The following is a 16,439-nucleotide window of genomic DNA, read 5'->3' as shown; positions in this document are numbered from 1 at the left end:
TTATGCAAGATGAACGCTATCATGTTCTACTGACATTTTCTCGGCGGCGTACCATATCATCTTGCATTTATTTGTGATCATTTATGGAAATGAATCAACCTAAAAGGTCTCTGTGTTGCTCAAAAATGCCATAAATAGATGATATAAAACTTTAATGAACCCCAGGGGGAAAGTGGGTCATAGCAGCAACAGAAAACAGGATATACTGTAGGTAACAGCAAACACAAATGTTTGCTGCAGACATCTGGGGAAAATAATACAACGGGATACGTGAAATATGCTTGTTATCATGACTGTTAGATAGCCAATGTTAGACAGGATTTTATCTGAAGGTGGTCACATGTGCACAGTTTGTGGATTTAAATCACAAATGTTGTGTGCACAAAATGTGCATCACTGGAGGAAAGTAACACATGAGTAATCTACCGAAATTTGGTAATTGGAATTATATAAGGATACTAATGATTTTACAGTTGTGGGTAAAATATTTATAGACGCCCCTCAACCCCCCAACATTCTGTTACGTAACCAAATTATCACCAATTGCTATTCAAACCTGCACTTATGAGCCTGCTCAGAGTGCCCTTTTCTGCAAGGCCGGCTGTATTATGCAGAAATGATGTGGCTGTCAGACACCCCTGGGTGTTCTTGAGGTGAGGGAGTCCCAGGCAAAGAAGGAATGTTGTAATTTTAGGTTATCACCTCATTAAGTGCATTTACATGAGACCCTTTACCACTAATTATCTAAATGGTATCCCTTTACATCTAGATAATGCCTGAATATAAATGGCTCACGTAACCACCTCCAAAAGAATGGAATGACAGACTAATGATTTATTTAACTTATAAATATTTCTCCTATAATAAATATGATAATGTGTGTTTCTTATTGTCGAAACTTGTGGTTTCTGCACAAAGGGACAGGAAAGCTCATATATCATATTGTTTTCATAGTTTTTCTAACTAGTGTCTGTTGCTCAATGTTTTCATCTAAATAAAATATTTTCGAATTTAAATTTGCCCAGAAGGACAGTTAATTTAGTCCTCAGTGCCCCCTCTTCTCAACATATGCTACCCATCACAGTATACCTTCTGTGCTCCACCCACAGATGGTGCTATCGTTTAAGGATTACGCCCTGAATTTAGTCTATCAGGAGAGCTCTTCCAGTCGACGCTGCAAACACTGCACTGAAACGCATACAAATAGGCGGCAATGCAGGGTTACGATTTAGGGAATATTTAAAGGCAGTTTACGTGAAAAAAAGAACTCCTGCAAGATTATAATGAGGGAAATGAGAACCCAATTATATTTTTACGCTCCTTCCAATTTCCCATGATGCCCTGCGCCGTTTCAATATGTAACAGTTATGCCTAAATGAACTATTAAATTTGTTGAATTTCATATACGTATATACATGTACCATAGAAACCTTAAAATGTGGGTTATTTGAACCGAAAATAACGACTGACACGACCAGAAATTGCCCAAATCGAGAGCTCTGAATGTTGCTGTTGTACCCGTAACTAAGGCAACGGTGAAGAATGACGTGACTCGCGGGAGAACAAACGCTAAACGCACCACGGCAGCCGTGTACTGTTTCCTTCCTGTGTAATGGCAATAGTTATTTAACATGGAGAGACAAACTTTAGGGAAGAAGAGGCTGATAGTGCCGACTGACTTCACCTCACCAGTACTTCCGAGTAAGTTGCACCTAAATTCTTGTTACTGTTGAGCTAAATAAACTGTTAATTAGCAAATGTTAGCTTACAGTGTAGCCCACTTGGCGCTTACATGAACTCATGTTTAACTAGTAAAAGTGATTTTATACTTCACGATTAGGAAGCTGTCATGTTTATCTTTACTGAGCTTAGCGTAACAATATGCTTGTTTGGGAACATGGGGAACCTTATATTGGATTAGAGTAGCTAATGCATGCAGGCACATAGACACTGTTTTATTTTATGAAGGGGAGACTCCGGAGGACCTCATACCCCCATCGCATTTTGCATCAAGTGCCCATTCTGCTGGAGCAAACAGATGTGTTCAAATCCCGGCGACACAGCCACCCATCTCCTGGATAAACCAAGGCATGATATCAGCACCATCATCAGGGGAGCCAAGTCCTGCCAATCCATGGCTTGCCATCAATCAGGCCCAACAGGAAATCTTGGAGCTGAGGAAGGAAAATCAGAGGATCTTGATGCTACAAGGAGACAGCATAAGGACCCCTGATTATCGTTCAGATTGTAGAGCCAGGTATATCCACTACATGTTTTATATGGTCTGTCACTTGGGTGGCAATATGGACATATTAATGTGGTCTCTTTCCTTTTATGCAGATCAAAAGACAGAGGAGGTAATTTGTCTCGATGGGAATCAGAGTGGCGACTGGAGGCAGAAAAGCACAAGGCTGAAGCAGAGAGGTTAAAGGGGCAGGTGGAGGCACTAAAGGAGATTGCAGAAAGATGCAGGGAAGAGGTCAGAGACAAAGACAACACCCTTAGCAGGTAAGAGATGTGCTTGTGTCATTATGTGACATCTGAGTGATATTATGTATTTTTTCCCCACACATTTAGTACGTAACCTGACATTATGGAGGTCAGCAAATAACGGTTTTGAACAAGCTTAACTTGGAATAACCTTTGCACAACAGACACAGCCATGAGATGGAAGCAATACATACGGATCTATCCAAGGCTAAGTCTGAACTCAGCCAAATCAGAGAGGAGCTCAGTCTCTGCAGCGCACAGAAGGAAAAAATAAGCTCACAGGTAATGATGTTTACTGACAAAACATTTCATTTCGACACTCTTGTAGACATACATCACCTGAGAGTTACTGGCATTTTGTAACTTATTTTGGCAGTTTGCAGTTAAATTTGTTTTTGTACAGTTTTGTGATCCCAATAAAACATTTTAGTCACATTTCACAATAATAAGGTTAATAAAGTCTGCTTTTTCTGTTTGCAATATGTCTGTTTTTTCTCACAGCTTGAAAGACTGAAAGCAGAGTCGGAGGAGGAAATTACAAGGCTGAGGAGAGATGCTGAAAGGAGCAAAGAGGAATCCCGGGAGCTTGCTTTGAAGGTTGAAATGGGCAGGTTGCAGGCTGTAGAGGAAGCCAAACAACAGACTCTCAGACTATTAGAGCAACTAGAGGAATTTCGGAAGAACAAGGAGGTGGAGGTGTGTTTAAATGATCATAAACATTGTACTTTGGTGACCTCATTTAGGATTAAGGGCCTTAATCCAACAACAACTAAGTATCTCTGAGCAGAACTCTGAGCACTGCCTTCACTCTGACTTTGCAAGTAATGTGAGAATGTGTATTTGAAGATGAATAAGTCATTATGTCACTATTTGTCTGTGTCATAAACTTCCCTTATTTTCAGCTGCAACAGTTGAATGCATCCCATTATGCAGAGTTGGGTGCAGCACAAAAAACAAATGGTGAACTACAGGACCGACTTCAGTCAATGACCTCAGAACTGCTGCAGCTAAAGAGCACTCTGATGGAAGTATCTACTGAGAGAAATGGACTAAAAGAACATTTAAGGTGCTTCATTCAATCTAAAACGGAACAGAACTAAAGCATTTAAAGCACTCTGTAGTCACTGTTTTGTGTGTGTGTGGTGAGGGGCATGTTGTTGTTTATTTTTCAGCCAAATGGGACAAGCTTTTGAGACACAGTCTGCTACATTGCAAAGCCTCAGAAATTACATCGGCCAGCTTGCACCAGAGAAAGGAGAGAGGGAACGATTAAATGAAGCTGTTGAGGTAGAGGCAATATATACAGTATTGATTGTAATGAGCATACTGCAAAGTAAATGCATGGGACTTTCAAATGTTCTTTTCACTAGAGTAAAGGAAGAACAGTAAAATATGAATGAGTTAATGTACAAATTATATAATTAATGCTAATTGTGTGTAATTTAATCTTGTCCATTTTGCAGAGGTTGAACAAAGAGAAAGCAGCTCTTCAGACAACTGCAGAGCTTTTGACAGTCAGGCTTAACTCTGTGAATGAGATACTCGTCCTCCAAGAAGAGAAAATGGTGAAAAAGGTGAGTGGGTTTTCTTGACTTTCTAAATTTACATAGCAAAACATGATACAAAACTGTGTTTAAGACATCTGGTGATCAGCAGCAGTCTAATGTGAAACCAGCAGATACCTATGATTTTGTGTTGTCTCTAAGGATGTTTGCGGACCACGTAAGGTAAGAAATGTCAAACTGAATGTACATCACAGACCACATTGAATAAGCCGGACTAGTGAAACACACCTTTCTTTCTGTGTATATACGTTTAACTACACATGTAATATCTGAGATATCTTAATGAGAAGAAAGGGCTATTTTTGTACATGATAAAGAAATGCTGCTGTAGTAGATTAAAGAAATCTGTCAGCACAACTCTTTGGGTTTAAATTGAAAGAAATAAAAGTGTAAAATTACAGAGAACTACACTTCTGTATCCGTCTTAAGTTAACTCAGTTGGGTGCTCACTTCACATATGCGTACACTGAGTAGCGCTGCAGGAGACTGAAATATGATAACAGTTGGTAGAGATAGGTAATTACAGTAAACCGCTTAGTTTGTTGTTGGAGGCTACATCCTCTGTGATGCTCCGTTATCACACAGTACTTTGGAAAGGTTTAGCCTATTTTAGATGTTGAGATTCTTACGTGTCATGGAATATCATCTGGGAGGCGTTTGGTCAGTCCCAGATTATTTACCTTGTTGCATGTGATAGCAGCTTCAAACATGCAGTCAGAGTCTTATATCATGATTGGAACAAACTCCTAAAAGAGATGGTATGGTATGGCCTTTACGGAGCCATTTCTCAACATCACTGAGTCAGTCTGGCATTATATGAAGAGATGTGAGCAACAGAAGGTCTTCAGTACACAAATGCATTTAGAAAATTGGTGCTGTTTTGGATGCAAATTATTATTTTTTTCATTGGGCTCTTTGTAAAGTTGACAGATTTTAAAACCTGCTATATTGTCCATTGATAAGCATTGTCAGTTTACCTTTAGTACCCAGATCCTTTGTGCAGTACTACATTGTGGGAAAGAGAGAAGAAAACTCCTCATTTCAAGATGTAGTGCTTTAGAAAACATCAAGGCTAATTTGAAAACAATTATGCATGCTCATGTGGTGCGTGCACTGAAGTGTATGTGTGTATTTGTGTTTCCCATGTGTGTGTGTTTCCACAGACATCAATGGATCCACTTGTGGAGAAAGGATCCGAAGGCCTTCAAGTGCTTCAGCTGTGGAGAGAGAAAGTGTTCAAGTTGTGCGTCCAGCTTCGCTCAAAGGACATCGAGATAAGAGGAGAAAAGGAAAAACTGATTTCAAAAGTATGAAAACGGCTATTATTTTGCTATATCACACAGTACAGGTAATTCCAGCGTATTTAAAACTGTGTTCAATGTGGGACTGCAATGATGTGTGTTTTAGGTCAGATTTGCAGAGCAGCAGCTGCAGCAGGAGCAGCACAGAGCTAGCGTGCTCCAACACAGCCTACATGACAGGATCGCTGAGCTGGACCTCGAGAGGGTGGAAAAGGATGTTAGTACCAGGGCAACTGATGTGATTTACATGGCTGTCTGAAATTTTGATGATGCGTAATAAACTTCGGTCTGCCTAGGAAAGTGATAAATGCTCGTACATTTTTTACCACAGCAGATGATGCTGACTGCACCAAAACTTTGGTTCCCAGAGCCATTGAGGTTTAAAGGACAGCACCTGGGGAAAGACAATCTTAAAAACTAAGCACCGCATTAAAAACAGTAAAACAGATCTGTGAAAGATGCTCAGTTATATGTGGGAATGTTTTTCTTTCCAGGCACTGAAACAGGATTTGGCCAGTGTTCACAAGGAAAATGTTCAGTTGAAGTTACAGAGCCAGAAAGCAGAGGCTGAACTTAAAACCTTGACAGAGGCAGTGCAAAGGTAAAAAAAAATAGCAAAACTGAATTTCAGAGGATAAGGAAAGATAAGGAGACGTATTAGAAAAGTAGAAATAGAATTCAAGACAGACATATATTGGCTGTGCCTTACAGATTCTGTGAGGCGCTGGAAAGCAAGGTGGCAGAAGTGGAGGCAGCTAAAGCAAGGCTCAACACTTTTACCCAGAGACTGACTTTTGCTAAAAGACGAGTGGAGACAGTCCAAGGTACGTGTGTGTGTCTATATATATATATATGTATATATATATATATATATATATATATATATATGCATGCATGCATGCTGATGGGTTAATAGCATAGCTAGAAGAACATAAAGAATTTATATCGGGTTTTGTTTTTGCAGCTTTGGTCATGAGGAAGGCAGCCCTGCAGAAAGTTGAACAGGCCTGTAAACAGCCAGATAAGGATGCTGAAAGGTACAGTTTTTTTGTTTTTTTTTTTCCAATGTGGGTGATTCTCTCTTTCACCTCTATTTCATCTCTTTCACGTTCTTTCTGGATCATAGACATACATTTTAGGCCAAGAGCCTTTATAAGCATCTTGTTCTTCCACTCACTTGCTCTTTTGGCTTTCTCACAAAAAGCTCATGTTCTAATATGTCAGGATGTTCTTGCATTAGTAGAAATAGTTGCTGCTTTCAAGCCTCATATGTAGTGAGATGAATGAAGGATCAAGAAAAGAAAATAAGTACGTGGAGGGTTCTGAGGTTAGATTTTTATGCTGGTATAGAGTGGCATACTGCATACTGATTTGATGGGACATATATAACAGGTGTCGCTAATGTGGTTGAAATAAGTGTTGTGAATAGCAGGTGTTGCTGTCTTATGCTGTCAGTGTATCTATACAAGATGATTATAATTCATGCAAAAAGTAACTTTCAGGCTGTTTAGCTTACTTTGTTATGCATCATGCAGAGCCTTCTCTACTTCTGCTTGTCTGTTTGCTGTACCATTTTATCTTTGTTGCCCTGCAGCATCAGAAACCTCCAGATAGAGCACAGTTTGGTGTGCGAAGAGAGAGACGGACTCACTCGAGAGCTCAAAAGAACCCCAGAGCTTATCGAGAACGCTCTCGCTGATCTGAAAGAGCAATGTGAGACCCCATATGGATCACAACACCCATTATATCGTCTGTTTGTCTGGTACATATCCACATTTCTGTAATGCATGTGTCTCCGTGCACTTTATACCCTCTGCAGATGAGAGTAAAGTTAGGCTACAGCAGCAGGAGCTGGAGCAGAGCTGGGTGGAGCTCGAGCAGGCTGTAGCTGGTAGAGAGGAGGCTGAGCAGAACCTGCAGCAGATCCAGGCCCAGCTGGAGGACACTAAGGTCACCCTGGAGAGAGTCCGCTGTGAGCTGCTCAGCCAGCAAGAGCAGAGTGAGCAGGGTGAGGCCGCTCGCTGTGCACCTTTCAGAAGGCCCTTCAGCTGAAAGCAGCTGTTCTCTGTGCCTAAAAGCTAACAATGCTGTGAGAGCGGTTAACCAAAAACAATAACGTTACAGACTGACCACGCACACAACACTGTGTTTTAGACTTTTATGTAGACTATAAAAATGTGCAAACATATACACTGAAACCTAATGCATCCCTGGAGTCACATAGAAGTATTGAACTCAGACACTCTCTGTATGTCAAACACAGTACTGAGGAGTGGTGCATTTGTTTCCCCTACCCTGCTTCAGCCCTGCAGGAAAGAGTGTCTGAGATTGAGGAGCGGTGTTCTGAGAAGCTGAGAGAAATGGAGGCTCAAGTCAGCACAGTCAGGAAAGAGCACACCAAAGCAGGTAGTAAGATTAACTGTATGCTGCCTCAGTACACTGCAGGTTTACATATGGCAATGAAGTCATATCCTTAATGCAGACTTTGCTCTAATATGATTGGAATTGTTTACACAGTATATAGCAGCATATCCCTGTGGCTTTTGAGGCGTCTGTATCGTCTGTTGCAGTTATGACTTTGCGTGAGTTTGAGAGAGAGGCAGCAAAGAAACTGGAAGAGATGAAGCAAAGCCGAAATCCGGAGAGTGAAAACACAAGGAGGAAAGTCCAGCACAAACAACTGAAGGAGACAGTGAGGGACAAAAACCAACACTTGGTAAGATTTTATTATAGCAAAACACAGTCGTGGAGATTTTTGCTTCTGTGTCATTCGACCTGCATTTGTTCCAGGTCACAGTTGCTGATAGAGGGCTGATGAAGGAGCACCAGAGAGCTCAGGCGATGGCTCGGCAAAACTCTGCTGCTCAATGGAAACCTCGACAAAACGCTTCAGAATGGAGCTGTTCTGTAGGCGCACAAGTCCAACTACCTGCAGATGGTAAGAAATGTCTTAGTTTTGCATGTTTTTTTTTGAAGTCCCAGCATTTACACAGATGTGACAGAGCTGACCAATGACCTGTCTGCATCCTGTCAGAGACACTTCTGTGTGTTTTGGAGGAGCTCCATACTCTCAGTGCTGCAGTGGTAAACAGCTCTGAGGACTCTGCGGAGGAGGAAGGACAGAGTGACATTGTGGAACCATCCACCGGCAGTCTGCACAGCTGATACCTGAAGATGTGTCACTGCAGCCAGTAAACCCACCTTTAAATTCTAACTGTTGGCAGTGTTGATAACATACAGCTCCTGGAAATCATTTGTTTGAGCCAAACCACTTAAAATCAGACATGTCACATTTGAACTAAACAGATACTGTGTGTTACATGTAGAGTAATATAAATTTAAGGTTGTGTAATTCTTCGAGGATTCTGTGACAATGGTCCATTTTCTGAATAATCTAAATTTCTTGTCTTTGCAGTAAGATAATAAAATATATTTTTAAGTGAAATCTGTGGTGTTTGATTTTTCAAGTAAAATTAGATATACATGGAGACATTTTGACACGAGTTTCCAAGCCTTTTTGAGTCAGCCGTGAAGCTTAAGTTTATAAAGCAGCTGTTTATATAATTGGTGCATCAGCCATATTTTTTCTGATATGGATAACTGGAAAGATCTATAAGATTTTCACATTACAAAAAGTCAATATTTTCAATTCGAAGCTCCTTTATGGAGGTCAATTTTAAAATGGCTCTCAGTCATAGGACTGATGATGATAAACATCATGATGAGCCAGATAATTGTGCTATTTGTCATGTTGTCACGAGTGCTAATCAATTTTGTAGCAATACAAAGTTTCAAGCCTCTAGGTAAAAATACCTCATGGAAAACTGAGGGAGAGTGAAAATACTAATAATGTCTTGGCTTTTCTACTCTATTTTCCAAGATCATTGAAGACGTACGTTCCTGGAGAGGTGATTCATCATGGCAAGCAGAGGATGCATGCGTCAAACTTAAAATTTTAAGAAACTTAATAGTGGATGATTTGAAGTTGAGTCTTGCATTTATATCGAGGGCTCATAAAGCAATATATAAGACGTGAGAACATTTAAATTCTTTTATTTTAAGCCTTTGATACAAAAGTCTTTAATGTAATAAATAACCCACGAAGAAACCATAACATTACAGTTTAGAATCAGTATTAGTGGATACATTTAATCTTGGTCATAAGTTATGATTGCAATGCATACTTTAGCTCATATCACTTCATATCAGGAGCAGTGACATCCCACTATCAGGGCAATACTAATAATTCTGAACCATGTTAAACACAGGTGTAAGTTCTAACGCTTAACTCATGTCCACTACAACACCAGAAGAGGGCGATGTTGTCAAAGATGAGAGCAGCACATATGCTGTTTGGGGTTAAGCTTAAAACAAATTTAATTTCACTATGATAAGAAATATATCCAGAATAATTTAATGTTGTTTCTCAAAAGATTTCAAACAACATAAAGGATCTGGGTTAAAACATTTAGAATAAATATTGCAATATTGTTGCTTTTTCCCTTAAGCCTGGAAAAGAATTATTTTACTATTAGCAGCCTGGCTGAATATGTAATTATAGACAGGGGGGCAACTAAACAACACAGTGGGTGGCTAATAAATTAGGAAAGCACTGGAATACAAACAATAAATGAAATAAATTGAATAATAACAATAATTTAACAAGAAGCATAAACAAAGACTTTTCATGTTTGCAGAAATATCAACTGACATGAAAACAGTTTTTTTTTTCTTTCCTAAAATCAGCTTCACTGATACTGGAAAGTGTTGCTGTGTGCTTGTGTATGAGAAATCCTGCATTTGCTTCTGAGGCTGATACTGTGCTGTCAGAGTGCACTGTGTCAAATCAGAGCATCTGCTGTCATTGGCCCTGCCTGTCATTAAGAGTCTGCGTCAAGGCTCAGTCCACTAGCTGTTTTTCTCAAGTGGAGTGTTGTTTCCATTGCTTGTACAGTTTTGTGTTTTCACTGGAATGGTAATGTTTTCTTATCAATAAATGATTTATGGCCTGTATTATTACTAAGCACTGTATTAAATATTTATAACATAACGCAAAGAAAGTGAGGGCTACCTTGGGACTGGGAAAAGATGCCGATGTTTGCACATGTAGGGTCAGAACAACATGCTGAAGTCCTACTGCTGTTGATATTTAGGGCACAAATATAGGGCACTGTGTGCAGCTCATTGCCTTACTCTGTTGCTGTCAGCTATTCAGGTTTTCTTTCAGCTAACCATAGCTAAACTTTGCATGTCTTAAATGTTGTGAAAACCTGCAGTTGCAAAGCCTATTACAATTTGTGAAGTGTCCCCAAAGTGGAGTCCTCTCGGGGACAGTCCTCATTCAAGTTTGCTACAGCCAGTGACTGGAATAACCCACAAAACTTTTTTCCACAGCATATTCTCTCAAGGACATTGTAGCACTTCCTTAAATATACTATTCAGACTATACCAGCATTTCTTGTTTAATACCTTTAAAGCATTAGAAACTACAAAAATATTCACGTCTTTATTCCTCTAGTGAAGAAAACAGTTTGCATTAAAAGGTGACAAACAAGCATGCCTGACACGAGGCCCTGGTTAATCTGCTTGCCTGATCTTTGAAAGGTTCTTGCGGGCCAGAGAGCGGAGCAAACTGGAAGCAGTGTCTGAGGCTGACGTGATTTAGTAAGTCAGGGGTGTCGCCCACCAGAACTGCATGCTCCATGAGCCTGGCTGATGGTTGTGCACTGCTGCGGAAGGCCAGGCTGCAAGTTAGAACCGCAGACATGGAGGAGCAGTGATGCAGGCAATGTGGGGCACTGTTCGGTGGGGGTTGCTGTGGACCGAACTCTTCAATTTTGTCATTACTACATCACTTTATGTCACTTTCCTGCAGTGATTTAAATGAAGCAGAATGTTGTTATTTTTTTTGCATCAGCATAATTTTGCTGTAGGCTGAGCTACAGACCTCTGAGACTAAAATCTATGATATAGTGAGAATATTCGTGCAGTGGGGTTCTGACTGAGAGCATTAACCATTTCATACAAGTCTGAGCAGAAAAGCTCTGCAAAATAATGACACATTATTCAATCATTATTAGCTTGTCAGACTTTATTTTCAGCTCTGCAGCTGAGTAATCTGTGATCTCTTATCGTTTCAGATCAAATTTAAAAACTACTTGAAGCCGCACTTTTTCCCCCCCTGTAGTTGCTTTTTGAAACAAATCGTAAACACGGCATCATCCGTGCATAAGTCACCACCTGTGCCAATCAGTCACCTTGTTTGGAGCTGTAATTGCAGTTCCCCTTTGGAGTGATCAGTGTAATACGGTACACACGGTGAGGCAGCAAAGCTGTTTACTCAATGCAGGAATGAAGTGAACAAATAAAAGGGACACTTTTCAACTTTTGTTATTATTAAGTGATTAACAAAGTGCTCTCAGCCTGTGCCTGTTTTCCTTTAAAACCATTTGAAAGGTGTGTCGTAGCACTTCACTCTGAGTGCAAACTAAGCTATTAAATAAGTATATGTCAGGAGTAACATCTACATGCTCCCAAAGATCATCCCGGGCCTGATAAATAAAAAAAGATATCAACTGAGCCGAGTCAAAACTCTAGAAATAATGGCTGCTTTGAAAGATCATAGATCCACTTGAAGAGAAACTGAAGAAAGGCTTAATCCCTCAGTTTAAACAGAAGCTCTTCTTTTACTTGTGGAGCTAGTTTGTCCCCAGTTCATCAGTCATCATTATCGTAACATCTCCCCGACTTAACAACAGCTGCCTCTTGTTTCGCCCTTTGATTTTAGCCTTAGATATGCTTATCGTATTCACAGAAAAAAGCCCTTAATGTGTTTCTAAAATGCATTTCAAAATCCATCACTTTCCCCCGTTTCTTTGAAAGTAGTGGTTACTGCCAACACTTCACAATGATAAAAATACAAAGAATGGCTCTCAGTTGAAAAAGATTGAATCAGTTTAGTCTGCGAACAGCGTCCACTGGCAGGACTTACATAAGCAGCAGAGAAGCAGCAGCACTTTCCACACATATTCACATTTTCTTTTCTGAGATTTCTAATTTAATGTTTCACTTAACTGGTCAAATGTTCACGTGTGTGTGCGTGTGCGTACTAATGTTCATTCCGCAGCATTAGAAATGATATAAACTATATAGAACATCAGTAGAAAAGACAGCCAAAGGGCAGAAAGTCAAATGTTAGCGATCTCCTTTAAAACATTAACTACATCAGAACAGCTGTTGTTGGGATCTCAATAGCAAAAAAATAAATAAATAAATGAGACAAGGGATGTGTGAGAAAACAGAACATCGATAATTAAAATTGCCAAGCTAATTTGTTTTGTTCTGTAAGCGCTTTGCCTGTGGGGTATTCAGTTAAAGATGTGGGAATGTTTAATCAAATTTCCATTAATATTCATCTGTGCGGCTGCACCTTAACTCCCTCTGGTTACCAGCATGTTGTTCAAATAAGGCCTCCTAATTACCAGATTTTAAGACTTTTATTTCATCCGTTCCTTCATTTGTGAGCAATCTGTTCCATATTTTGATTCAGTTGGTGGTTTTTTTCTTCCAGCGGCACTTTGTCCGAGATAACAGCCATGTGACAGTTTAATAACGTACTCTGTAAAGCAATGGACAAACGGACTAGTGAAATGCACTCCTTTTTGGGTCCATATTATTATAATTTGTCATTATGTCGAGACAAAAAGAAACACTGAAGCAATTCCACCATCTGCAAACAAGAAATTGCTTTAAGTTCTGGACTTTAAGAAATGTGTCTCATGATTGCAGAGCACTGTGATTCATTCCTCTGCATAAAAACGTTGCTGTGGGCGTCCTGTCTCTCAACAAATATGCAAATGCTTGAGCTGATAAGAAGAAAAAAAAAGGATGAGGGTATATAAGGTGGAATATAAACTCAAACTAACCTGAGAGGCGTCATTTTGAGATCATGTCTTTCCAAACATCCTATATTGCTTGCAAGTTTGCAGTCAAATCTTGGCAGCTGTTGTATTTTTACAGTGATCCTGGTTAAAGAGAACTTACGCATTTTATGGTATGACAGGCGCCAGGAGTAAAGTAACTATAATTTTTTAGTTTTAGGCCTAACCTGTGCAAACATGTGTTACACTGATTGCTGTGTCAGTTTGGAACAAATGAATCAATAAGCTGACAGACACCAAAGTGTTCTGATGATAAAAGATTGCCTTTTTTTTTTTCTAAAGGCCAGTTTTCTGGCATTTTATTGAAAGAATTGAAAAAGACTAGTAAAAATAGAGCAATAGATAAATTACTTGTTGCCCTAGTTACAACATTTGAATGGAAGAGCATGTCCAACACTGAACATCTGCACCTGACAGAGGGCTGGAGTGAATCCACAGCGTCCCTCTTCATCGTTACAATATTGCACATGACATTCCAGCACTGCAGGTCTTTGCAGCCAAAACTTAAACTGGCTCAAATAGATCCCTCAGCACACAGAATGAGTCATTTGCTAAAATGAATAATTTACATTAGCAATTTTATTGAAAATGTATACAAAATTACTGAGTCATGCTCAATTTTGATTTACAAATTTCTAACACCATGAATTGAGACTGTAGCAAATGTATCCATGTGGTGCTCCTGACTATTCTGTGTCATCCGCTATACCTCTTAAATTGTCCTGTTTTTTTTTTTCAGGCAAAGTCACATCAGGTCTTTATGTAAAGAGTTTCTCATTCCTGCTTATGCCTTTGTCACATCCTGTTAGAATTGTTATGATGCACTTTATGCTTGCATGACGCAGTCATCCTTAAGTCATCTTCAGTTTGATTGAAATTCTGCAACTAGGCTCCCAGCAATGTCTCCTTACTTTGGCATATATTGGATTTGTAGTGTTTAAACCTCCTGACACTGTCTCCAAGAAAATGTATGATTAATATAAATCTTCTTGACGGTTTATATTTTTATACAGTTTCAGGATTTGAAATTGAACACTGCAGCCAAGTTAAATCCATGTGGGTTAAATGCTTGTGCTACTTATATATGCATCATTTGCTTGATTTACCTTAGCACTATATGACTGAGCAGAAGTGCTCACATTCTGTAATTATCTGTGCAGTAAATTTGCCAGGTGGCATATATGCACTTTAGTTTCTTCATTAGGTCCATAAACACTGTGATTAACACTGTGTGTGCAGCATTTAGTATTTTATGGATGATGTGTGAATACTTTTAAGGATAGGGCCAAAATGTGTTTCATTCACTAATTCAGCTGTTTGCTGCAGGATTAAAAGGATGGTGGTGGAATAAGTAATTGATGACAATACAAAAATTTTGTGTCCAGAAGTTTTTACGTGGGCTCAGATCAATCCATAACCAGTGAATCCATGAGGTGTGTCCTTCTGTTTGTTGCCCCACCACTTTCTCAACTGGCTTTGGAGCGTGGACATCACGCTCGATTGTCTTTTTATGCTTTCCCAACCTGGAAGCAACATGAAGGAGCTCATGTATCGGATATTACCAAACGAAGGCGTCTAGCCTGGATAGCAGCCGTGAGACGAGCTGATATCAAGTTCTGTTACGTCTCCAGATATCAGTTGGTGTGCTCAAGACATTTTCATTCCGGTAAGTTCTAAATATGTTCACATCACACTTTATACAGTGGGGCAAAAAAGTATTTAGTCAGCCACCGATTGTGCAAGTTCCACCACCTAAAATGATGACAGAGGTCAGTAATTTGCACCAGAGGTACACTTCAACTGTGAGAGACAGAATGTGAAAAAAAAATCCATGAATCCACATGGTAGGATTTGTAAAGAATTTATTCGTAAATCAGGGTGGAAAATAAGTATTTGGTCAATAACAAAAATACAACTCAATACTTTGTAACATAACCTTTGTTGGCAATAACAGAGGTCAAACGTTTACTATAGGTCTTTACCAGGTTTGCACACACAGTAGCTGGTATTTTGGCCCATTCCTCCATGCAGATCTTCTCAAGAGCAGTGATGTTTTGGGGCTGTCGCCGAGCAACACGGACTTTCAACTCCCGCCACAGATTTTCTATGGGGTTGAGGTCTGGAGACTGGCTAGGCCACTCCAGGACTTTCAAATGCTTCTTACGGAGCCACTCCTTTGTTGCCCGGGCGGTGTGTTTTGGATCATTGTCATGTTGGAAGACCCAGCCTCGTTTCATCTTCAAAGTTCTCACTGATGGAAGGAGGTTTTGGCTCAAAATCTCACGATACATGGCCCCATTCATTCTGTCCTTAACACGGATCAGTCATCCTGTCCCCTTGGCAGAAAAACAGCCCCATAGCATGATGTTTCCACCCCCATGCTTCACAGTAGGTATGGTGTTCTTGGGATGCAACTCAGTATTCTTCTTCCTCCGAACACGACGAGTTGAGTTTATACCGAAAAATTCTACTTTGGTTTCATCTGACCACATGACATTCTCCCAATCCTCTGCTGTATCATCCATGTGCTCTCTGGCAAACTTCAGACGGGCCTGGACATGCACTGGCTTCAGCAGCGGAACACGTCTGGCACTGCGGGATTTGATTCCCTGCCGTTGTAGTGTGTTACTGATGGTGACCTTTGTTACTTTGGTCCCAGCTCTCTGCAGGTCATTCACCAGGTCCCCCCGTGTGGTTCTGGGATCTTTGCTCACCGTTCTCATGATCATTTTGACCCCACGGGATGAGATCTTGCGTGGAGCCCCAGATCGTGGGAGATTATCAGTGGTCTTGTATGTCTTCCATTTTCTGATGATTGCTCCCACAGTTGATTTTTTCACACCAAGCTGCTTGTCTATTGTAGATTCACTCTTCCCAGTCTGGTGCAGGTCTACAATACTTTTCCTGGTGTCCTTCAAAAGCACTTTGGTCTTGGCCATGGCGGAGTTTGGAGTCTGACTGTTTGAGGCTGTGGACAGGTGTCTTTTATACAGATGATGAGTTCAAACAGGCGCCATTCATACAGGTAACGAGTGGGGGACAGAAAAGCTTCTTACAGAAGACGTTACAGGTCTGTGAGAGCCAGAGATTTTCCTTGTTTGAGGTGACCAAATACTTATTTTCCACCCTGATTTACGAATAAA

The 16,439-nt window shown here is 40.2% G+C and overlaps 1 protein-coding gene across 2 annotated transcripts; it reads left to right on the top strand.

The window, feature by feature from the left end:
* The first annotated feature begins 1,534 nt into the window (after positions 1–1,534).
* cchcr1 (coiled-coil alpha-helical rod protein 1) lies at positions 1,535–8,801 on the top strand. Of its 2 annotated transcripts, none has more exons than XR_013911701.1 (19): positions 1,535–1,701; positions 1,969–2,257; positions 2,341–2,508; positions 2,655–2,772; positions 2,992–3,186; positions 3,393–3,556; positions 3,663–3,777; positions 3,954–4,064; positions 5,219–5,362; positions 5,463–5,573; positions 5,851–5,957; positions 6,068–6,180; positions 6,321–6,393; positions 6,951–7,069; positions 7,176–7,364; positions 7,661–7,762; positions 7,874–8,072; positions 8,147–8,294; positions 8,391–8,801. XR_013911701.1 is itself a non-coding variant. In XM_026182869.2 (19 exons), the coding sequence occupies exons 1-19, from the start codon at positions 1,632–1,634 to the stop codon at positions 8,519–8,521; spliced, it is 2,613 nt and encodes an 870-aa protein (XP_026038654.2). In that variant the 5' UTR covers positions 1,539–1,631; the 3' UTR covers positions 8,522–8,801. The 2 variants fall into 2 exon arrangements, 1 of the variants encoding a protein (XP_026038654.2); XM_026182869.2 differs by having other exon boundaries at positions 1,539–1,701; positions 7,927–8,072.
* The last annotated feature ends 7,638 nt before the right edge of the window (positions 8,802–16,439 follow it).

The sequence above is a fragment of the Astatotilapia calliptera genome, chromosome 10 (genome assembly GCF_964374335.1).
Source record: "Astatotilapia calliptera chromosome 10, fAstCal68.1, whole genome shotgun sequence".
Lineage (NCBI taxonomy): Eukaryota > Metazoa > Chordata > Actinopteri > Cichliformes > Cichlidae > Astatotilapia > Astatotilapia calliptera.
This window is presented reverse-complemented; position numbering and strand designations above follow the sequence as displayed.